Raw genomic sequence first — 24,869 nt, 5'->3', positions numbered from 1 at the left:
ATATTCTGAGCTAGTTTACTCTCATAATCTATCTTTTCATTATAGCTTTTTTCCTGGATTTCTTTTGATCTTTAAAGATTTCCCACTCCTCTACTTTCCCACAATCTTTGCCACTTTATATGCATTTTCTTTCAATTTGATACTCTCCTTTATTTCCTCAGATATCCTTGGCTGATTAGCCCCTTTCTGACAGTTCCTCCTTTTCAGTGGTATATACTTTTGCTGAGCACTATGAAAAATTGCTTTAAAAGTCTCCCATTGTTCCTCAATTGTCCCACCATAAAGTCTGTGCTCCCAGTCTAACTTGGCCAACTCCTCCCTCACTCCATTGTAGTGGAGTGTAGTCCCACAAAACAACTGGGATTGGATTTTACCTTCTCACCCGCCGTATGTATTTTAAATTCAACCATCTTGTGATCGTTCCTTCCGAGAGGATCCCAAACTACGAGATAATTAATTAATCCTGTCTCATTACACAGGACCAGATCTAGGATAGCTTGCTCACTTGTGAGTTCCATTACATACTGTTTGAGGAATCTGTCGCGGATACATTCTATGAACTCCTCCTCCAGGTTACCTTTACCGACCTGATTTGACGAATTATAATAATCTTTACTGTTGCAAGTAGACATACATTAACACTGCAATGAAGTTACTGTAAAAAGTCCCCAGCCACCACATTCCAGCGCCTGTTCGAGTACACAGAAAGGAAATTCAGAATATCCAAATTACCTAACAGCACGTCTTTCGAGACTTGTGGGAGGGAACCATGGCTGCGCAGGCAACATACCATGCAGGACTCTCGATCTTGCTTACAAAGGATGCTATTTATCCCCCTAATTACAGAATCCCCTACATCTACCACTTGTCTTTTTGCTCCCCCCACTTGAATGGCCTCCTGTACCATGGTACAGGACTTATTCAATCATCTGTGTGAGAATGTGAGAGCTAACACCACCTGTGGAGTTCAGTGCATTTAGTGTATTCTTTTGAAGCCTCTCTACATCCTGTCTATTGAATGTCCAGTATTTTATTCCATGTGCTCCCCCCATGCCCTTTGCTGAAATTTAAAGCTAGCATATTTAGAAAAGTCAAAAATCTTAATATTTAAAGCCACTGCATGATCCATTATATATCCGATTGTCCTCGTTTGTGCAGGTTTCCAGCATGAGCTCATTTTATATATTTTGGCGCAAACCCCTCGGTATCCACCAAACAAGGGAACTGGAGGGCTTCACAGGGAACCCAGGTTTGATTTGCGGCTTGGGTCACTGTCCGTGTGGAGTCTGCACGTTCTCCCTGTGTCTGCGTGGGTTTCCTCCGGGTGCTCCGGTTTCTTTCTGCAAGTTCCGAAAGAAGTGTTGTTGGGTAATTTGGACATTCTGAATTCTCCCTCCGTGCTGTATTGTGGCGACTAGGGGCTTTTCACAGTAACTTCATTGCAGTGTTAATGTAAGCCTACTTGTGACAATAAAAGATTATTATTATTATTTTAAAAAATAAAAAATTTTAGAGTCCCCAATTCATTTTTTTTCCATTTAAGGGGCAATTTAGCGTGGTCAATCCACCTACTCTGCACATCTTTGGGTTGTGGGGGCGAAACCCACGCAAACACGGGGAGATGGTGTAAACTCCACACGGACAGCGACCCATAGTTGGGATTGCACCTGGAACCTCGGCGCCGTGAAGCAGCAGTGCTAACCACTGCACCACCGTGCTGCCCTGATTATTATTATTATGTGCCATATGGAGCAGCCCTGGAAAATTTCCCAAGATATTTTTAGAACAACACACACTCATCCGGGCGACTGCAATCAGAAGAAATGTGAGGTCGTGTGGAGCACAGTATCAGTCTTGGGTGATCACAAGTAATTAACAATACTTGCACAACTAACCACAAGAAATTCGACCATTGAGCAGCATGGTAACACAGTGGTTAGCACAGTTGCTTCACAGCTCCAGGGTCCCGGGTTAGATTCCCGGCTTGGATCACTGTCCGTGCGGAGTCTGCACATTCTCCCCGTGTCTGCGTGGGTTTCCTCCGGGTACTCCGGTTTCCTCCCACAGTCCAAAAGTGTACACGTTAGGTGGATTGTCCATCCTAAATTGCCCATAGTGTTCAAAAAGGTTAGACGTGGTTATTGGGTTATAGGTATAGGGTGGAGATGTGGGCTTAGGTGTGTTGGTCTTTCTGGTGTGGAGTCGATGGGCCAAATGGCCTCCTGCACTGTAAATTCTATGTCTTAACAGGAGGCAATTTGGCCCCTCCAGTCTAATCCGCCATTCAACTAGATAATGGCTGATCTTCTATCTCAATGTCAACTTACAGCATTGTCCCCATATTCCTTAATGTTTTTAATATGTGGAAATCCATCAAACTAAACAAATTAGTCAGGCGATGGAGCACAACACCATCTTGAATAACTACAAGGAAATGTTATGGTTTCAGTTGTTACCATTGGGCAGCCTGGAATCCCTGCTCAGCAGATCATAACTTTTATTTTTTTATTAAGAAACGTGGTTGAACAGAGTCACGATGACTGACGACTGACGATGAACTTTTAACAAACAATAACACTTTTGATCAAACTAGAAAAGATTAACTATAACGCACAACTCCTTCACCCCACTTGTACCTTTACCGGTATATACAGATTTATAAGGATTACACAACTTTCAAAATATATCTCGTACTCTGATGTTCTCAGTAGTTACACAGTCCCTGTTCTCAAAAAGACATACCATGGGATCTTCTCCCACACAAGGCTTTCTCTCAGATGACTTCGCCAAGGATCCACACCCTTGATTTCTACCCCTTTCAGTATTTCTTTGCCCTGGATTGCCAAGTACATTCAACCACTGTCAGGTACCCAGCCATGTCATCAGAAAACCACTGCTGATGGTGTCTGTTAAAGTGTCTGCAACCGTAGGATTATATCAGATGTCTGTCTTCACGCTCGTGAATTTCACCAGATCTGCACCTTGCAGCTCTGTCTTTAACTGAGAGCCTCACTGTCTGCTCCTTCTTTTAACTTCAATGAACAGTATCTTGTTCATATTCCAGTTTTTAATCCCAGTGACTCCTCTTTTCATTCCCTGGTTTCTGACTGTTCTTGGAACTTGTCTTCTGCCCCTTCTTTTATTGTCCTACCTGCATTGGCAGCCTCTGAACAGCACCTTGGATAACCTGTTTCCAACTGAAAGCAGCTCTTGATTTTCCTTGTGGGCCTCTGGTTGCTCAGCAAAGCACTGTTTGTTTTTACCCCTGTAATTGTTTTCACATGGTAAAACCTCCATTATAATGCAGGCATGTTTGAAGTGAAGCTAAAACCCATAGACATGCAGACCCTTTGTTTAATGTGAAGCTAACTGAAGTTTTAACCCTTTCTTTGCACACACATACAGAAACACAAATTAAGCTTAAACTGATGTCTTATTTTGACCACAATGCAAATGTAAATTGTTTAAATCATTTGTTTCCTAATAGAACCCATTGACTGCAGAGATCAATAACATCACTGACAACTACCGAGAATTCTACTACAATTCCACATGCAATTTCAATTTTCTTTTGTAGCACTACAAATTGCAAGCAAACTTACCAAAACACCAATTTGATCACAAATCACAAACTTAACAAAAACAGCAATTTGATTACAAATACTTACGAAGTAAAGCTCAACATGCCACAACTCCTTCAATTAGATGGGTTGATTTCAGGCAACAACCTCTGACAGCAAGGCATGCACTCCTGGAAGGTTGAACTTCACACGGAGGAAATTGCATCATTTTGTCTGCTTTTTACTGCCATCCAGTTGAGAGCGAGGGGAGATGAACTACAGCGCCTCACTGGGCTGCAGTCGCAAAATGGTTATGTGTTTGGACAAGAGGTCTGAACCAATGATTCAAATCCCACCATGCAGCTGGGAAATTTTAATTCATTTGTCAAAGGCAGCCGTTCAGCTGGAGTTCACATGCACCACCTTGGAAACTACCCTAAACACCTCCTTCCAGTACTCTCCTAGCTTTGGACAGGACCAAAACATATGAATGTGATTAGCGCCCCCCCCCCCCCCCCCCACCCCTGCAACGCTCACACACATTCTCTACTCCTTCAAAAAAATCGGCTCATCCTTGCCCTCGTGAGGTGCGCTCTATATACCACCTTCAGCTGTATCAGCCCCAACCTCGCACATGAGGTGGAGGCATTCACTCTCCGGAGCACCTCACACCAGACCCCCCTCCTCTATAACCTCTCCCAGCTCTTCCTCCCACTTTGCTTTGATTCCTTCCAGTGGTGCCTTATCCTCTTCCAAAATAGTTCCGTACACCGCTGACAGTGCCCCCTTCTCCAGCCCCCTTGTCGTCAGCACCCCCTCCAGCAATGTGGAGGCCGGTTCCTCTGGGAAACTCTTATCTCTTTCCTGGCAAAATCCCGAACCTGCATGTACCTCAACACTTCTCCCTGCTCCAGCCCATACTTCGTTTCCAGCTCACTCAATCCTGCAAACCGACCCCGAAGAAACAAATCTTTTATCGTCTTAATCCCCCTCTCTTCCCATTTCTGAAAACTTCCATCCCACTTCCCTGGCTCAAATCTGTGGTTCCCCCGAATCGGCATTTCCCTTGACCCTACCCCGAAGCCGAAGTTTTGCCGAAACTGCATCCTGATTTTCAATTAAGCTATTATTACCGGACTCCCTGAGTATTTCCCCAGAGCTATCGGGAGCGGCGCTGTTGCTAGTGCTTTCAGCCCCAACCCCCCGTACAAACTCTCCTCCATTCTGACCCACTGGGAATCAACCCCTCTGACCCAGCTCCGCACCTTCTCCACATTCGCCGCCCAGTAGCAGTACAACAGGTTCGGGAGACCCAAACCCCCTGCCTACCTTCCCCTCTGTAGCAGCAACTTTCTCACTCTGGCCACCTTCCCTCCCCATATGAACGAGGTAATCTTTCTCTCAATCTCCCTGAAAAAAGACTTTGGCAAGAAAATCGGTAGGCATTGAAAAATAAACAGAAATCGCGGCAACACGTTCATTTTAACCGCTTGTACCCGACCCGCCAGTGACCGAGGAAGGCCATCCCACCTTGCCAGATCGGCTTTCACTCTCCCCACCAAACTAGTGATGTTGTACCTGCAAAGCCTCCCCCACTCCCGGGCAACCTGCACCCCCAGAAACCTAAAGTGAGTCCCTGCCTTACATAATGGCAGCACCCCCCCACCCCTGCCCCCACCCCCGGCCGAGACACCACAAAGTACTCACTCTTGTCCAGGTTCAGCTTGTACCCCAAGAAAGACCCAAATACCCGCAGTAGCTCCAATATTCCTCCTATCGACTCACTCGGTTCCAACACATACAGCCACAAGTCGTCGGCATATAAGGACACCCTATGCTCTATCTCTTCCCCCCCCCCCCCCCCCCCGCACTATCCCTTTCCATGCTCCCGAACTTCTCAATGCGATGGCCAACGGCTCAATCGCAACTGCAAACAGCAGGGGGTCATAGGACATCCCTGTCTCGTCCCATGGTTGAGAGAAAAGTATCTCAAACTATATTGTTTGTGCGGACACTCGCCTTTGGCTCCTTGTATAATAGCTTTACCCAGTTCACAAATCTTGGTCCAATCCCAAACCGCTCCAGCACTGCCATCAGGTACCCCCATTCTACCCGATCAAACGCCTTCTCGGCGTCCAATGCCACAACTACCTCTGTTTCCTTCCCTTCCGCCGGTGCCATTACGACGTTCAAAACCCTCCTAATGTTCGAAAACAGCTGCCTCCCTTTCACGAACCCCGTCTGATCCTCCCTATCGCCTTCGGGAGGCACTCCTCCAGCCTACCCGCCAGAACCTTCGCCAACACTTTTGCGTCCACATTCAAGTGATATGGGCCGATATGACCCACACTCCGTCGGATCCTTATCTTTTTTCAGCAACAGTGAAATCGATGCCTACCCCAAGGTTTGCAGCAACACCCCCTTCCCAATCGCCTCTTCAAACATCCCCACCATCAGGGGTGCCAACCTATCCTTGAATTTTTTATAATATTCCACCGGAAACCCATCCGGCCCTGCCACCTTCCCCGACTGCATCCTCCCAATCGCATCCTTTATCTCCACTATTGCTCCTTTTAATGTAGCCCTGTCCCCCTCCCCTAGCCTCGGGTACTCCAACCCATCTAGAAATTCCGGCATCTCACGGTCTCCCCCGAGTGGCTCTGACTTGTACAACCTCTCATAAAACTCCTCAAAAACCTTGTTAATCAGCACTGGAGCCACCATCAACTTCCCTGCCCTATCCCTCACCTGAAGAATTTCCCTTGCCGCTGCCTTCCTCCGGAGCTGACCTGCTAATATTCGTCCCGCCTTATCTCCATGTTCATAAACTGCACTCCTTGCGCGTCTCGGTTGGTGCACCGCCTTCCTGGTGGACAGTCGGCCGAAGCTCGCCTGTAGTTCCTTCCTCTTTTCCAGCTTCACAGGGTCCCCATCTTCTGCATACCTCTTATCTACCTCCAACATGTCATCTATTACCCTCTGCCGCTCCAACCTCTCTTTGTCCACCCTACCTTAAACGAAATTACCTCACCCCTCACCACCGCCTTTAGAGCCTCCCAGATGACTGCTTCGACACCTCACCCGTACAATTGAAACCTACATATTCCTTAATTACCGTTTCAATTTTCTCACAGAACACTTGGTTCCCCAAAAGCCCCACATCCAGTTTCCACCCCGGTCTCTGCACTATCCCCTTCTCCAGCAGCATATCCACCCAATGTAGAGCGTGATCTGACACCACAATTGCAGAGTATTCCGACCCCTTGACTCCAGCCAGCAAAGCCTTTCCCACCACATAAATGTCGATCCGCGAGTATACCTTATGGACCGCTGTGAAAAACGAGTACTCCCGTTCCCTCGGGTGCAGGAACCTCCAAGGGTCCACCCCTCCCATTTCCATCATTAGCCCAGCCAGTGCCTTCGCCCCCCCTGATGGGACCAGCGACTGCGGCCGTGATCTGTCCAACCTTTGCTCCTGCACCAATTTCCAGTCCCCCCCCCCCTCACAATCAGCTCATGCGTGTCCGTCGGGAATGGCCCCAAACACCTTCCTCGCGAATCCCACATTGTCCCAATTGGGACCGTATACACTTAACAGCGCCACTAATCTCCCCTCCAGCGCCCCTGCCACAATCGCATATCTACCCCCCTGATCTGCCACCACCTTCTCCATCTGGAAGCGTACCCTTTTGCTGACCAACACCGCTACCCCTCGAGCCCTTCCATCAAATCTGGAGTGAAACACTTGGCTAACCCAGCCCTTTTTAAGTCTCACCTGGTCCTTCACCCTCAAGTGAGTCTCCTGCAGCATTGCTACATCGGCTTTCAAACTTTTAAGATGCGCAAGAACTCCTGACCGGACCTCCTAGCACTTTCACGTGACTATCCTGACTGGGGGGTCTCTCACCCCCCCCCCCCCCCCCCCCACCACACCCACCACCTTTCTTATCCACCATCACCATACCACCGGGCCCTGCCCCATAAGCCTGACCGCCCCTGTCCATTGTTAACATCGAACCACCCCCCCCCCCCCCCCCCATCCCCAAGAACCCCCCCCCCCTACAAAAACATCCCCCAACATCCATCCATCCCCCGCCCCCCCCCCCCCCCCGCTTGTCTCGTAGGCCCATTGAAGCCTGCTATCCAGGCTCCAATGTCCGCAGCCCTCCTCTCACCTCACCCCTGTTCACTAGCTGACTTTAGTTAGCTAGCGTGGGTGGCTCCCCCCGCCAAGACATCTCGCCCCCTTCCACCCAGTCCCAGAGAAAGAAACACCAAAACAAACCCAACAATCCAACCCCTACAATTCACTAACATAACATTTAACCGTCGCAACACAGAACGCCATTAACTTGAACTCTGTAACAATGCAAAGAGAAGTAAATTGCAATATAAATCAGTAAAAAGAAAGTTGTAACATTTATACATTTTCCAGCTGCTCAAACACAGTCCACAGTCTCTCTTCCAGTTCTGCTCTTCACGTCTGTCCCAAGCCTTCTGCCCTCACGAACGCCTCAGCCGCCTCCGCTGCCTCAAAATAAAAGTCTTTGGCGTTATATGTTATTCTCAACTTTGCCGGGTACACCACACCAAATCGCACCCCCTTCTTGTACAAAGCCGCCTTCACTCTCCCAAATGCCGCTCGTCTTTTTGCCAACTCCACCGTCAAGTCCTGGTAGATCCGAACCACAGTACCATCCCACAGCACCTCACGCTTCTGCTTCGCCCAGCTTAATACCTTCTCCTTCATGCAAAACTTATGGAAGCAGATAATTACTGCCCTTGGCTCGTTCACTTTGGGCTTCGGCCTTAATGAAATGAAAAAATGAAAATCGCTTATTGTCACAAGTAGGCTTCAAATGAAGTTACTGTGAAAAGCCCCTAGTCGCCACCTTACGGCGCTTGTTCGGGGAGGCTGGTACGGGCTGACCGATGAGCTCGGTCTAGCTTGTACAGGGTGGGCCTCTCACCCTCTCACCACCAGCTCTGCCACCTTCTTAGCGAAGTGTTGCGTTGGCCTTGGGCCCTCTGTCCCTTCGGGCAAGCCCACAATTCTCAAATTGTGCCGCCTTGAGCGGTTTTCCAAGTCTTCCAGCTTTGCTTGGAGTCCTCTGTTAACCTCCACCACCCTCCGCAGCTCGTCCCCCATCGAGGTGACCTGGTTGCTGTGTCGTGACACGGCCTCCTGCACTTCCTTCATCTTCTCGCCCTGCTCTCTCACCTGGGCCGATGCCTTTGGCACCGCCATCCTCACCGGTCCGATTGCCTCCTCCACCAATGACTTCAACACGACCGCCGTCTCTTTCCTCAAGGCCTCCATGTGCCTCACAAACTGTGTTTCCAGCTCCACCGCCATCACCTCGGTCATCTTCTCCACCATAAATAGTGCGGCCTCGCCTTGCAGTTCGGCTTCCGCCATCCTGTCAACACTTTTGCTCGTCTTCTCCTTCAGCGGCGAACCCGAGTTTCCTCCTTTCTTCGACGCTGCTCTTCGCACCCTTTAGCGGCTTATTGTTTTTAATCTTCTTTCTTTTCTCCTCTCTCCCCTTTCACCCTTCTGTCCTTCATCAATCTGACTTATTCTTTTTTTGAGGGAAAAAAAAGGGGGAGAGACAAAAAAAACTTTTACCAAACTTCCTTAAACCTTCTTTCTTTCTCCTCTGCATTCACCCAGAGCTCCCCTGGGACCAGGCTTCAGCCTTCTTTCTTCCTCCTAGGTGGGAGCCATCCGACGTGGAGCACCCTCCCTACATAGTGCCCTGGCCTTGGGCCTGCCGCCTCGGCCTCATCGTAGCTCCGCCCCCGCTCCTCTGACCTCGACGCCGCACTGGGCCCGGAGCCTCAGCCCCCGCCGCCTGACACCCACGCGGGGTTCTTCGCCGTTTTTTAAACTGGCCCCGCTTGCTGCTTGTGATGGCCCCAAAGACCGACGATAGTCAGGGGGTACGTGAGGATTCGGGGATTTCCCTGAAATCGCCGCGAATCGCGGCGACCGGTGGGAGCTCTTGTTGCTGCAGCCACCCTGCTCGCGCACACCCTGAAAAGTATATTTTTAAAGCAAAACAATGTTTATTCTATGAACTCAAGTTAACCTTTCTGAAACAAACAGTGAACATCTTAGCAACCAGTAAATCAAATACACCCCCCAAAGACTACAACACTAAGTAATCTGCATGCTGTCCTTTTTACCCAGAAGACTTAACAACCTTTAAACAGAATCTGCTGAAAACATTTAAATTTCTGAATTCACCAAATAACCAAGCGATAGTCCTTCATGGCAGAAAGTTCAACAATACAGCTGCTTTGGCTGACTTCAGCCGCAACACACTGAAAAACGAAACCAAAAAGACAGAGACACACCCAAGCTTTTCTCGAAGTGAAACTAAAAAGCAGAACCAGAACTCAGCTCCACCCACGCTCTGACATCGCTGCAGTAATTTGAGCAGCCAAACATTTCTTTAAGCGATATTCTCATGACACCTCCCCCAAGAATAAAAAAGAAACCATCAACTTCAAGATGGTTTCATTTTTCACTTTTTCACCATACTTTAAGAAATGCTCACAGTAAATATACTTCATCATTTAAAACAAAACACCGCAAACAGGTGTAATAATATAGTCCGGTTTTTTTTTGTTCTTCCTCCAACTGAAATCCTTCATGATTGACAGTCTCTTTGAACAAGAAGGTCTCTGCACGATCCGTCCATTGCTCTAATCCTCGGCATTTCTCTTTAAAGTCAGATACTTTAGTTCAATGTGATCACAGAGTCCCTTGCAATTCTCCAACACAGGAGCATTGGTTATCACAGCTTTCAGGCCGTCAAATGCCTGTTGAAAGTCTGCTGTCCATTGACATTTTTGACGTTTCTTCAGCAAGTCCATCAGTGGAGCAATCACGCGACAAAACTTTTGCACAAATGATCGATCAAATCCACTCATGCCAAGAAATTGCATTATTTCCCTTTGTCTTTAGGGTATCGGAAACTCCCCAATAACTTGTGTTTTCACATCGCGTGGGACCATTCGACCCTGTCCGATTGTAAGGCCAAATTCACTTTTGGCTAGGTGTATCACCAAACCCACCTCCTGAAGTCGATCAAATAACTCCATCAGATATTTTACATGTTCTGTCCATGTCTGGCCGAAAATTACCAGATCGTCGATATATACCACACAATTGGGTAATCCTGAAACGACTGTACTAGTTAACCGTTGAAATGTGGCTGGGGCATTTTTCATGCCAAATGGCATAACTTTGAATTGGTATATACCGTCTGGAGTCACAAAAGCCAAAATCTCCTTCGCCCTTTCGGATAAAGTTACCTGCCAGTAACCTTTAAGTAAATCCAATTTGGAAATAAGAATTGGTTGTCCCATTTTCTCAATGCAATCCTCCAAATGTGGGATAGGCTAAGAGTCCGTTCTTCTAACTGCATGAATCTTTCTATAGTCCACACACAACCATTGGGTACTGTCTGGTTTAGTTAGGTACCATCAGTATGGGTGAGCTCCATTGGATGCAACCCACTTCAATCATGCCATTTTTAGCATACTCTCGATCTCTTTGTTAACCTGTGCCAATTTTAAAGGATTAAGTCTATATGGATATTGTTTGATTGAAACAGCATTTCCCACATCTACATCTATAGCCATTTTAGTACTACCCAATTTATCTCCACAAACTTGCCCATGCGATATCAATAACTCTTTCAGGTCAGTTCGTTTTTCCTCTGGAAGGTAGCTCAACAATTTATCCCAATTTTTAAGAACATCCTCATTTTCCAATTTAATTTGAGGTATGTCAAATTCACAGTCATCTGGATTTGGTTCGTCACTTTGAGTTAGAATCATTAAAACCTCCTCCTTTTAAGCATATTCACATGACACGCTCGGTGAGTCTTCCTTCTATCTGGTGTTTTTAACCACATAATTCACCTCAATTTCCTTTCAACCTGATAAGGTCCACAAAACCTAGCTTTTAAAGGCTCACCTGCCACTGGTAACAATACTAAAAATGTATCTCCACTGGCAAAACTACGAACTTTGGATTTCTTGTCCGTGACCCGTTTCATCACATTTTGTGCAACTTTCAAATGTTGTCTCGCCAATTCACCTGCTCTATTTAATCGTTCCCTAAAATTTGCCACGTAATCCAATGCTATAATTTCTGATTTCTCACCCACCAATTTTTCCTTAATCAATTTAAGTGGTCCTCTTACCTCATGGCCAAAAATTGGTTCAAAAGGACTAAATTTGTTAGACTCAATAGGTGCATCCCTAATTGCAAACAGTACGAATGGAATTCCTTTATCCCAATCCTCTGGATAATCTTGACAATAGGCCCTCATTATTGTCTTTAATGTCTGATGCCACCTTTCTAACGCTCCCTGCGATTCTGGATGGTACGCAGTTGATTTAAATTGTTTTATTGCTAAGCTATCCTTAACTTCATTGAATAACTTTGAGGTAAAATTTGATCCTTGATCCGATTGAATTTAGTAAAGAATTTAAGTAACTCCTCCACAATCTTTTTAGCTGTAATATTAGGTACTGGAATGGCCTCTGGAAACCTAGTAGACACATCCATAATAGTCAAAAGATATTGATTCCCACTTTTTGTTTTAGGAAGCGGTCCTACGCAATCAATTAGGACCCTTGTAAAAGATTCCTCAAATGCTGGAATGCGTATTAAGGGTGATGGTTTTATCACTGCTTGAGGTTTCCCTATCACTTGACATGTGTGACATGATTGACAAAACTACATCTTTATGTAGTCCAGGCCAATAAAAATGTTTCTGGATTTTAGCTTGAGTTTTCCTTATCCCCAAATGACCTCCCACTGGTACCTCATGTGCAACTCGCAACACCTTCTTTCTGTACCCTACCGGCTATACTACTTGATGAACTTCTTCCCACTTTTCATCCGCCTGCATATGTAATGGTCTCCATTTTCTCATCAAGACATCACTTTTACGGAAATAACACTCTGGTGTACACTCAGATTCCTCTTCCGTATATGCTTTCTGATATATCCGTTTTATTTTTATATCTTTCTGTTATAACTCTGCCAATTTTCTTTAACTAAAAATATCTGCCTCATCCTCCACCTGTTGTTCTTTTTCAATCATCTGATCAAAAATCATTTCTGATAATTGCACTTCAACTTCATCTTCACTCTTTGATTTCTCCTCTTGTCTTAACCTGTGACTTTGCGACCTTGTTACTACACAATCCGGAAATATCCCAGGATATTCGTCCTTCAACACTTCAGTTGTCTGATTTTCCACTGGCTTATCAACCACAATCGGCATCACTCCCACTTGCGATCCAGGTATTTAATTACCCAAGATGAACTGTATTCCTGGACAAGATAGTTTCTCTATTACTCCGACTACCACTTCACCACTCTTCACTGGACTTTCCAACCTTACCTTATATAATGGAACGCTGCTCCTCTCACCCTGAATTCCACATATTGCCACCTTTTCTGGCAACATTCTTCCCAACCTACATAACTCCTCATCTCTTACCATTAAAGATTGACTAGTCCCTGTATCTCTTAAAATTGTGACTTCTTTACTTGCTCCTCCTGATACACATGAGTAAACTTTACCCACACATGTAAATTGTTTAAAGACATCTGGCACCTTCTTATCAATCACCTCTTGAACAGTCTGTACAATCTTTTATACCTCCTTCGCTTCCCTTGGGCTTTCCTTTACCACTCTAACAAATCCTACTGTCTTATCCTGTTTTACCACATCAGCCTTCCCAGTGCTTTTCTTCAACCACTAACACTGTGACTTTACATGGCCTAGTTTATTACAGTGAAAACATTTGAAACTTTTCATTTCTTTTCCATCCTCCTGGATTTCAGTTTTAATCTGAGGTACACTCTCCTTATTATCTCCCATCAGATCACCTTTACCATTACCACTTGAGTATTTCTCATATCCCCAGTTTCTATCCCTCACAGGCTGAAACTGATGTCGGAAACCAAGCTTTGATTTATGAACTAATTCATAATCATCTGCCATTTCTGCTGCTAATCTCGCAGTTTTAACCGTCTGCTCTTCCACACGAGTTCTCACTACATCAAGAATTGAATTTTTAATCTCCTCCAAAAGTATAATTTCTCTGAGCGCTTCTATTTTCTATTTTCAAAACCCTTATCCACCTATCAAAATTACTCTGTTTGAGCCTTTCAAACTTCATGTATGTTTGACCAAATTCTTTCCTTACATTTCTAAACCTTTGTAAGCTTCAGGCACTAGTTCATATGCACCGAAGATGGATTTTCTCACCTCCTCATACATCCCAGATACCTCCTCCGGTAGTGATGCAAACACTTCACTAGCCCTACCTACCAGCTTTGTTTGAATCAGTGATACCCACATGTCCTGTGGCCATTTCATTTGTTTAGCTACCTTCTCAAATGAAATGAAAAAGGCTTCTACCTCCTTCTCGTGAAACCTTGGCAATGCTTGGACATATTTAAATAGATCCCCACCACGCCTTCGACTATGATGCTCTTCCTCACTATCATCCAACTGTACGTTTCCCTTTACGTCTGCCAATTTTAACTGACTGTCATGTTTCATGGCCATTTTCTGAAGTTCAAACTCTCTCTCTTTATCTTTTTCCCTGATCTGTATCTCCCTTTTTCTTTTTGTTCTGGTAGGGCTATTCTTTCTTTCCTCCTTTCTTCTCTCTCCCTTTCTTTGTTCTCTCTCTTTCTTTTTCATTTTCCCCTCTTTCGTATTCAAGCTGCTTTAATTCTTTCTCATGTTCCATTTGTTTAATTTGCAACTGGATCTTTGCCATTTCTAATGAGTCAGACTGTATCTCAGGCAATTGTAAATACTCAACCACCGCCATAATTACCTCATCTTTTCGCATTTTGTCAGGTAATGTTAACTGCAATGTTCTTGCCAAATCTAACAGTCTGCTTTTAGTCTCTGTCCGTAAGGTACTGCGTGTGACAGTCTACACCCCAAAAACTTCTGAGCCTCTGAAAGAGCCATTGTCCACAACACACTCCCCACTTAAACTAAAATACCACACCTGAAAAATACCACAATATGCTCACCCCTCGCTGTATTTAAGTTCACTAAGCCAATCCAATAGATAGACTTTTATCCCCCTCGAGCCCCCAATTGTTATGGGTCACGGCTTAGAGACCCCCAAAGTGTATCATTGAGTTCACCTGACCCACAACTTTTAATAGATTGTGGTATGGGGAGCACAAGGCCCACTCTACAGGTGAGGTACAGCAGAAATGAAAAGTATTTTTTCAAGCAAAACAATGTTTATTCTATGAACTCAAGTTAACCTTTCTAAAACAAAGTGAACATCTTAGCAACCAGTAAATCAAATACACCCCCCAAAGAATACAACACTAAGTAATCCTTTAAGCTGTCCTTTTAACATCCAAAAGACTTAACAACCTTTAAACAGAAGTACATCGGGGTTTACATTCAATACTGAAAATATTTACATTTCTGAATTCACCAAATGACCAAGCGATAGTCCTTCATGGCAGAAAGCTCAACCATACAGCTGCTTTGGCTGACTTCAGTTGCAACACACTGAAAAACGAAACCAAAAAGACAGACACACGCAAGCTTTTCTCAAAGTGAAACTAAAAAGCAGAAACTGAGCTCAGCTCCACCCAGACTCTGACATCACTGCAGTAACATGAGCAGCCAAACATTTCTTAAATCGACATTGTCTTTTTTTTAAACATGTTTTTATTCAAAATTTACAGAATTTCTACAAAACCACTACTAAAAGGCAACAAAAAAAAAGAATTAACAACTTAACAAAAGAACGTGGGATAAGTACAATTTACAAGAAAAATCTAGCCGCAACCCATACAGTTTTGTTCCCCCCACCCCCTTCGGTTTGCTGCTGCTGCTGACCTCCTCACTTAACGATCCGCGAGAAAGTCAAGGAATGGTTGCCACCGCCTGGAGAACCCCAGCAAGGACCCTCTCAAGGCAAACTTTATCCTCTCCAAACCTAGAAACCCAGCCATGTCACTGACCCAAGTCTCCAGACTTGGGGGTTAGGATCCCTCCACATTAACAAGAGCCGTCTCCGGGCTACCAAGGAGGCAAAGGCCAGGACCCCGGCCTCTTTCGGCTTCAGCACTCCCGGATCGACTGACACCCCAAATATCGCTATCCCCAGACTCTGCTTTACCTGAGTGTCCAAGACCTTGGACATAGCCTTTGAAAACCTTGCCAGAATCCTTTTAAGTGCCAGGCAGGCCCAAAACATATGGACATGATTTGCTGGGCTCCCTGAACACCTCACACATCTGTCCTCCACCCCAAAGAACTTGCTCATTCTTGCCGCTGTCATGTGCTCCCGGTGTACCACCTTAAACTGAATCAAACTAAGCCTGGCACAAGATAAGGAGGAATTGACCCTGCCCAGGGCATCCGCCCACAGGCCCTCATCCAGCTCCTCACCCAGCTCCTGCTCCCACTTGCCCTTCAGCTCCTCCGCCGAGGTCTCCTCCGCCTCCTGCAGCTCCTGGTATATGCCTGATACCATTCCGTTTCCTACCCACATGCCCAAGACCACCCTGTCCTGTATCCTGCGGGGAGGTAGCAGTGGAAATTCCACCACCTGCTTCTTCAAGAAAGCACGGACTTGCAGGTACCTAAAGGTATTCTCTGGGGGCAACCTGAATTTCTCCTCCAATGCCCTCACGCTAGCAAAAGTAAAGTGACATTCTCATGACAGAATCCAAACTGAGTGTCTGCACAGGTTATTGCTGAGTAACTGTCGCTTGATAGCACGGTCATCAACCCTCTTTCCACCATTTTGCTGATGATTGAGTTGACTGATAGGGTAGTATTGGCAGGGTTGGATTTGTCCAGCCTTTTGTTATCAGCACAAACCTGGGCAGTTTGCATATTGCCGGATAGATGTGTTATAGCTTTACTGGAACAGTTTAGCTAAAGACCTGGGCTTGTTCTGGAATGCAAGTCTTCAGTACCATTGCCAGAATGTTGTCAAGGCCCATAGCCGTTTCAGTATCTTCAGTCGTTTCCTAATGTCACGAGGAGTGAATGGAATTGACAAAAGACTGGCATCTGTGATCCGGAGGCAGCCAAGATGCTTCATCCACTTGCACTTAAATGATTGTTGCAAATGCTTGAACCGTGTCTTTTTTTATACTGCCGTGCTGGTTTCCCCATCATTGAGGATGGGGGTATTTGTGGGGCCTCCTCCAGTGAGTTGTTTAATTGTCCACCACCATTCACTACTGGATGTAGTAGGGCTGCAGAGCTTCAATCTGATCCATTGGTTGCAGAATCGCTTAGCTCTGTCTATGCTGCTTTTACTGTTTGACAAGCAATTAGACCTGTGTTGTAGCTTCACCAGGTTGATGCCTCATTTTTAGCTATGCATGGTGATGCTTCTGGCATGTCGTCCTGCACTCTTCATTGCAGCAGAGTTTATCATTTGGCTTGGTGGTAACGGTAAAATGGGGGACATGCCAGGCCTTGAGGTTACAGATTGTGGTTGCATACAATTCAGTTCCGAATACTCACGGCACCTCATAGATGCTCAGATTTGAGTTGCTAGATCTGTTTGACATCTATCTCATTTAGCATGGTGATTGTACCACACAACACAATGGAGTATTGTGGAAGCCCATTGGTAACTAATGCCCTTCAGGGGGAAAAAATGGCCATCATTACCCGGTCTTGTCCATATGTATCTCCAGATAAACAGCAGTGAGGTTGACTCTTAATTGCCGCCTGAAATGGAATTCAGTTGAAAGAGAGAAAGCTGATCACCACCACCTTGTTAAGAGTATTCGGGATGGGCAATAATTGCTGGCTTTACCCCGGAATGAATTAGAAAACATTTCGCTTGCAGTACGTATGCAAAAGGTCATGTATTTGAAGGAAGTCCACTTTGCTGAGTTCGCATGACACCTGTGAACAGGTGTTGCTCGATGCCATTGCTGATTTCCTTTTTTTTAATATAGCTCATGTTCTCTGCAATCTATTTACTTTTTTACTTTAGAGTACCCAATTATTTTTTTTCCAATTGAGGGGCAATTTAGCATGACCAATCCACCTACCTGCACATCTTTGGGTTGTGGGGGTGAAATCCATGCAGACACGGGAGAAAGTGCAAACTCCACACGGACAGTGATCCAGGACCGGGATTTGAACCCAGGTCCTCAGCGCAGCAGCCCCAGTGCTAACCACTGCGCCACGTGCCGCCCGCCATTGCTGATTTCTACCATCGCAGTGCTGATGATTGGGAGGAAGCTTAACAGGAAGGCAGTACTTGGCTAGATTAGTGTTATCTTTTTCTTTGTGATCAAACGCATCAGAGATTAACTGGAGCAGCTTGGTCCTGGCTATGGCAAGCTCTCCTGTGAGGGCCTTTTGTACCTCAACTCTTCTCAAAGTCCACAACCTTCCTTAGCTTTTCAGTGCAGTGTTCAACGAATCAAACAGGTTGCATGGTGGTACCTGTGACAGTCTGAATCTTGCGAAGAGGAAGTGCCTGTGGCTGAAGACCCTCATGGACTTGGGTATCCTAATATAGGGCGTCATCCCATTTCATGATATAGGAGGTTCTACCATTCTCACTCTATTTGAATATCTTCCTCAAATCTCTTTTCGTCTGTATTTGATCTTAGCCTTTGACTACCTCTCCTCTTGCCTATATTCAATGTCCACTGTCTCCCTTTCTTCATTGCAAGGTGAGAGAAACTACTTCGAGAATTCCAGAGACTCGAGAGCTGACCAGAGTTTTGCCGACTTCCATCTGATTCATCCAGATCTTGGAATCAGATATACAATTTAAGAATTAAATGACTTTTGGGTTCATGTACGAGGCAGCAGGGTAGAGCTGGATCAGTTGCCGCACATGAACCTACTGCCTCCCTTTTTTTCATTGTAATGTTTTTTTTGTGACCTCTTTCAGTAAAATAAACACAATTGGTGTTGTTAATCCCTCTCTTATGACATTTCATGCCCTTCTGCCCTGCCTGTGTGTCTGATTATTCTTTATCCTTTGCCTCACTCACTCTGTTCTTCTTACTGTATTCTTATTTCCATTCAAAAATGTTATTTACCATTTGTTCATTCATTCATCACATGCAGATTCTTGTTTCACTAACCTGCATGGCATCTGTACTCTAGCTAACACCTCTGACTTTTATTCCTCCAGCTGCGGTAGGTTAAAGCTTTGTATTTATGGCATGAGGAAATTGTCATTTCCCGAAGACGAGCCTATTTTTTAACTCCTGGTAAAAATTATTTCATGGGATGTGGACATCGCTGGCCAAGCCAGCATTTGTTATTGCCCTTGAGCTGAGTAATTTGCCAGGCCATTTCAGAGAACAGTTAAGAGTCTAGACTTGAATCACATGAGGCCAGACCAAGTAGGGATGGCATACCTCCTTCTCTAAAGGACAGTGGGGAACCAGGCGGAATTTTACAATCAATGGTAGTTTCATAGTTACCAGTACTGACACTAGGGGCTGGTTTAGCTCGGTAGGCTAGACAGCTGGTTTGTGATGCAGAACATGGTCAGTAGCGCTGGTTCAATTCCCGTACAAGCTGAGAATTCTGAATTTTTCCTCTGTACCCGACCAGGTGCCGGAATGTGGCGACTAGGGGCTTTTCATAGTAACTTTGTTGCAGTGTTAATGTAAGCCTACTTGTGACAATAAAGGTTATTTATTTTTATTATTAGTTTTCAAATCCAGATTTTATTAATTGAATTTAAATTCCACCAATTGGTGCGATTTGAACCCAAATACCCCAGAGCATTAGCCCAAGATGCTGTATTACTAGTTGAGTGATATTGCCATTACATTATCGCCTCTTACTGCATTCCGGCTAGGATTAGATCCAAAATCATTCTGCAAGCATGCACTCATTTGCTTTCTGACATGTCATTGTCAAAATCATTGTTAATTACAAAATGAAATCATGACCTACATCCACTGATTGCAAAATGGTACTTGTACACGGTAAGCTTCTGCATGATGCTCAGTTTTTCCCAACGGGGGAATAGAATGACTAATACTTCAGTTTCAGTAGGGTGAAATGTCCTTTGGTTTGTAAGTGATCTTCCATTGATAATTTTTCAAGATTATTTCCATGTCTCCAAATTTCCGAAGAGAGCCATCTAAATGTTTGCTACACTTGCTGCAGTTCCGAATTTTAGCATACTCAATTTTCTCCCTCCACTTCCTTCCTTCTACCCAACACCTGCTCTAAATTAGCACTTGATCAAGGGATGTACTTGAAACATTTTCCATGAGCAACTGCTGTCCAGGTTATTACTTTGGGTTGACATGAGTTATATTCTGTTAAGTCATGAAGTTATGTTTCCAGATCATTTCATAAATAAAAACAGATAATTGAACATCAGCATTGCAACAAAATGTTTGGAGTAACGCACAACTGTTAACACATCAAAGATCTTGGAAAGCAAAATGTAATGGACTCCGCAGGCTGGCTCCATGGTATCTTGTCTGCAATGTGGGCATCCCATTACTTCAGTCTCCTTTTATTCTTTTGACACCCGTTGTTTATTCCTTTGGCTCAGTTGCATCACGCTTTCAATTCTCTCATCAAATACTTGGTTACTTTATTGCTCTGTCATCTTCTATTGAAATGTGGAATTCAACTCTTTCATTTCTCTTCCACCCTCGTACTTGCACTCATATCTGCCATCACCTCCAGTGTTTATCTTATCTATGAAGCTACCCCCTGTTCCTTTGATCCCATTCCCACTAAATCCTTACCATCCAATCTTTTTACTCTACACCAATGCTAGCTAATGTGGTAAATGCTTTCCACTCTTCAGGCACCTGCCCACTAGATTGCAAAACCATCAATGCTCCGGCTCACCCTGATCCGTACAAACATTTCTGACACAAATAGAAGACAGATTGCCTGTAATATTGTAGTTGATGGTTGACTTTGTTGTTCTGCACCTCTCACATCAGGATTAAACGTAGCTAAGCAAAGCATCCAGGGAAGCACGATACATTTTACAACCCAAGGGATTGCAGATACTTTCACAGGACTGAAATGGACAACCACATTTTTCATCATTGTTATCTAAAGAATTAAAAATGTTTTTTAACACTCAATATAACTAGTCTACAGATAACCAAAAACTTACGTTTTGCACAGATCGTACACCAAAGCATCCTTCGCAGTCGACTCTTGGACAAAAGAGAACACCAAGTTCTGCCTCCAAAACCAAAGACAAAGTAAATAAAAGAAATGAGCGTGGAGAGACCCGACTTCACAGAGCTGCCATCCGGGGAGATGCACGGCGGATAAAAGAACTCATTAGTGAAGGTGCAGATGTAAATGTCAAAGACTTTGCAGGTAGTGTGACTATCAAATGGGTAATTAGTTTTTTGGAAAAATTACTGTAAATAAAATGGTGCACACCAAATTAGCAATGCAGGAATTTAGCTATCTGCTTATCACGCCTATATTTGTAAACAGCACAGAGAAAATTGCAGACAGGGATGACAAATGCATTCTATTGAATCAACTATGACTATTATCCCTTTACTTTAATAAAACATTGGTTTCGCCTCAATTGGAGTATTGCATCCAATTCTAGGAATGGAACTTTAGGTGCATGAAAAGACTTTAGGGAGGATTCAGGGGTGAGACACTTGAATTCTGTGGATATACTTGGAGTGGGTGGGAGAGACGATAGACTTGTTGACCTTGGACAGGGTTGGGAGGAGATTTGATGGAGGTTTTTGGAATCATGAGGGTTCTGGATGGAATGGATGTAAAGCGACTATACCCATTCACAGAGGAGTGAGGAACGGAGGACATGCATTTAGTGTGATTGGGAGGTGACATCAGAAGCAACTTTTCATGCAGGAGGTGTTTACAATCTGGATTGTCTAGAGAGTGTGGTGAAAGCGGATTTTTCATGATTTTAATGGGGACATTGGATAAAAACCTGAAGGGGATTAAAAACTGCAGGGCTACAGGGAAAGGCCGGGGCGTGAGATGAGCCGAATACAGAAAGCTGGTCCAAAAATGATGGGCAAAATGGCTTCTTTCTGTGTTGTAACCATTCGGATTCTGCAATGCCAAACAGTCTTGGCGATTGGAACAGCACCTCATTGCCTAGGGTGGCACGGAAGCACAGTGGTTAGCACAGTTGCTTCACAGCTCCAGTGTCCCAGGTTTGATTTCCCAGCTTGGGTCACTGTCTGTCAGGAGTCTGCACTTTCTCCCTGTGTCTGCGTGGGCTTCCTCCGGGTGCTCCCGCTTCCTCCCACTGTCCAAAGATGTGCAGGTTAGGTGGATTAGCCATGTTAAATTGCCCTTAGTGTCCAAAAAAGGTTAGGTGGGGTGACAGGGTTATTGGGATAGGGTGGAGGTGTGGACTTAATTAGGGTGCCCTTTCCACGGGCGGTGCAGACTCGATGGGCTGAATGGCCACCTTCTGCACTGTTGATTCTATGATTCTTCTTCTGATTAGACATGTTACAGCTTTCCGGACTTAACATTGAGTTCAACAACTTCGGACTGTGAACTCTCTCCTCCATCCTCAGCCCATTTTTATTTCTATCAATTTATTTTCATTTCTTCCATTGATCTGTTTTTTCCCTCACCATTGCCCTATCTCCCCCACCCTTCGGGTCATCTATTCCCTGTTCCTAGTTGCCCCATGACACACTGCTCACCTTTGTTCTGCCATTCACTCATTCTAATCTCTTTCTGTACCTCTATCAACATTCTTCTTAGCCTTAAGCACCCCCATTTACATTCCTTTTGTCTTTCTGTCCATGACACCGTTGTCAATGTCCACCTATTGCTGGCCCCCTAACCAGCCCCACCACTCCAAGTCCCCCCCACAACAGTATAAATCTGACCCTATTTCCAGTTCTCTCCAGCTTTGACAAAGAGTCATCCAGACTCAAACTGTTAGCTCCCTTCTCCACAGATGCAGTCAGACCTGCTGAGATTGCCCAAATTTTCTGTGTTTATTTCAGAATTCAGCATCTGCAGTAATTTGCTTTTATTTTAGTCTTGGCTATTGATTTATTTCTGCTGCTGAGATAACAGTTGGAGATAATTGCTTCTTGGCCAATGATTTGTTGGTTCAGAATTAATATAAGTGGAACATTTTAGTGGATGTGCAATAGAATAATCTATGGAGCAAATATTGAATCCCTTTTCAAAAAAAAAATGCCATCCTTTAGATTTTAACTGATAAGCAGGCGACACACTGCAAATTTGTATGTATGGTACTACATCATAACCGCATCTTGTAAACATGCTTTTTATCAGATGAGCTCTTGACAAATATTACTGTCAGGAATTAATTTTACAATTCTGTTGGCTAGAGGGAATCATCAGTGACAATATGTACAGTTTGGGAAAGAACTACAATTGGGGGGGCAGCACGGTGGCGCAGTGGGTTAGCACTGCGGCCTCACGGCACCGAGGTCCCAGGTTCAATCCCGGCTCTGGGTCACTGTCCGTGTGGAGTATGCACACACTTCCCGTGTTTGCGTGGGTTTCCCCACAACCCAAAGATGTGCAGGGTAGGTGGATTGGCCACGCTAAATTGCCCCTTAATTGGAAAAAATGAATTGCGTACTCTAAATTTAAAAAAAAAAACTGCATTTGGAATATAAAAACAACACTGGAATTACTCAGCGGGATAGGCAGCATCTGTGATGAAAGAGCAGTGTGTTTCATAGAATCCTACAGTGCAGAATAAAGCCATTTGGCCCATTGAGTCTGCACCGGGCCTTGGAAAGAGCAGCCTACTTAAGCGCAAATCTCCATCTATCTCCGTAACCCAGTAACTCCACCTAACGTTTTGGCCATTAAGGGGCAATTTAACATGACCAATCCACCTAACCTGCACATCTTTGGACTGTGGGAGGAAACCCACGCAGACTGGAAGAAAGTGCAAATTCCACACAAGCAGTCACCCGAGGCCGGAATTCAACCCGGGTTCACTGGAGCTGTGAGGCAGAAATGCTAACCACTGTGCCACCCTTGATATCTGTGAACTTTCTAAAAAAGTTGGAGATATAAAAGTTTTAAGCAAGTGGGGTGTAGGTGGGAAAATGAATAAAAGGAAAAGTATGTGACAAGGTGCAAGTAAAGAAACGCAAAATGTGTCCAGAGATGTGAATGACAGAATAATGAACAGCTACTATCCAAATGCAAAAAGTGAAAAACTATGAGACTAAAGCCTAAACCACAAAGAAATGAGATACTTTTCTCTCCACCGTGCAACTAGGCAGGGATGTCCTATGTCCCCCCTGCTGTTTGCACTCGCGATTGAGCCGTTGGCCATCGCATTAAGAAGTTTGGGGGTATGGAAAGGAATAGTGCGATAGTGCGGGGGGGGGGGGCGGATAGAGCATAGGGTGTCCTTGTATGCTGATGATTTGCTGTTATACGTGTCGGAACTGAGTGTGTCGATAGGGGGAATATTGGAGCTGCTTCGAGTGTTCGGGTCTTTCTCGGAGTGCAAACTAAATTTGGACGAGTGAGTATTTTGTGGTGTCTTGGTCGGGGTTGGGAGGGCTGCCATTCCGTAGGGCAGGGACTCACTTTAGGTACCTGGGGGTGCAGGTCACCCGGGAGTAGGGGGGGTGGGGGGCTCTGCAGGTACAACATTTCGAAGTTGGTGGGGAGAGTGAAAGCTGATCTGGCAAGGTGGGATGGTCTCCCTCTGTCACTGGCGGGTTGGGTACAGACGGTTAAGATGAACGTGCTGCCGCGATTTCTGTTTATTTTTCAATGCCTGCCGATTTTCCTGCCAAAGGCTTTTTTCAGAGAGATTGAGGGAAGGCTGAAGGAGCTGGAAGCGAAGTATTGGCTGGAGCAGGGGGAAATGTTTAGATACACACAGGTTCGAGATTTTGCCAGAAAGGAGATAGAGTTTCCTGGTGGAGCCGGCCTCCACATTGCTGGAGGAGGTGCTGACGACAGGGCGGTTGGAGAAGGGGGTAGTGTCAGCGGTTTACGGAGCTATTTTGGAAGAGGAGAAGGCACCACTGGAAGGGATCAAAGCAAAGTGGGAGGAAGAGATGGGAGGGGATATGGAGGAGGGGTTCTGATGTGAGGTGCTCCGGAGAGTGAATGTCTCCACCTCGTACTCGAGGTTGGGGCTGATACAGCTGAAGTTGGTATACAGAGCACACCTCACGAGGGCGAGGATGAGCCGATTCTTTGAAGGCGTAGAAGATATGTGTGAATGTTGCGGGCGGGGGGGGGGGGGGGGGGGGGGGCTAATCACGTTCAT

The 24,869-nt window shown here is 45.2% G+C and overlaps 1 protein-coding gene across 6 annotated transcripts in view; it reads left to right on the top strand.

Moving 5' to 3' along the window:
* The window catches only part of ankrd11 (ankyrin repeat domain 11), a 252,452-nt gene that overhangs the window by 172,173 nt on the left and 55,410 nt on the right, over positions 1 to 24,869 (top strand). For all 6 annotated transcript variants that reach the window (XM_072518040.1, XM_072518041.1, XM_072518042.1 and 3 more), the window contains one exon: positions 20,753 to 20,953. In XM_072518040.1, the coding sequence (XP_072374141.1) occupies positions 20,753 to 20,953 (201 nt within the window). The remainder of the gene's footprint in view (positions 1 to 20,752; positions 20,954 to 24,869) is intronic.

Source organism: Scyliorhinus torazame, chromosome 10, assembly GCF_047496885.1.
Source record: "Scyliorhinus torazame isolate Kashiwa2021f chromosome 10, sScyTor2.1, whole genome shotgun sequence".
Lineage (NCBI taxonomy): Eukaryota > Metazoa > Chordata > Chondrichthyes > Carcharhiniformes > Scyliorhinidae > Scyliorhinus > Scyliorhinus torazame.
Note: the sequence above shows the minus strand (reverse complement) of the source record. Positions and strands in the feature narration are given on the sequence as shown.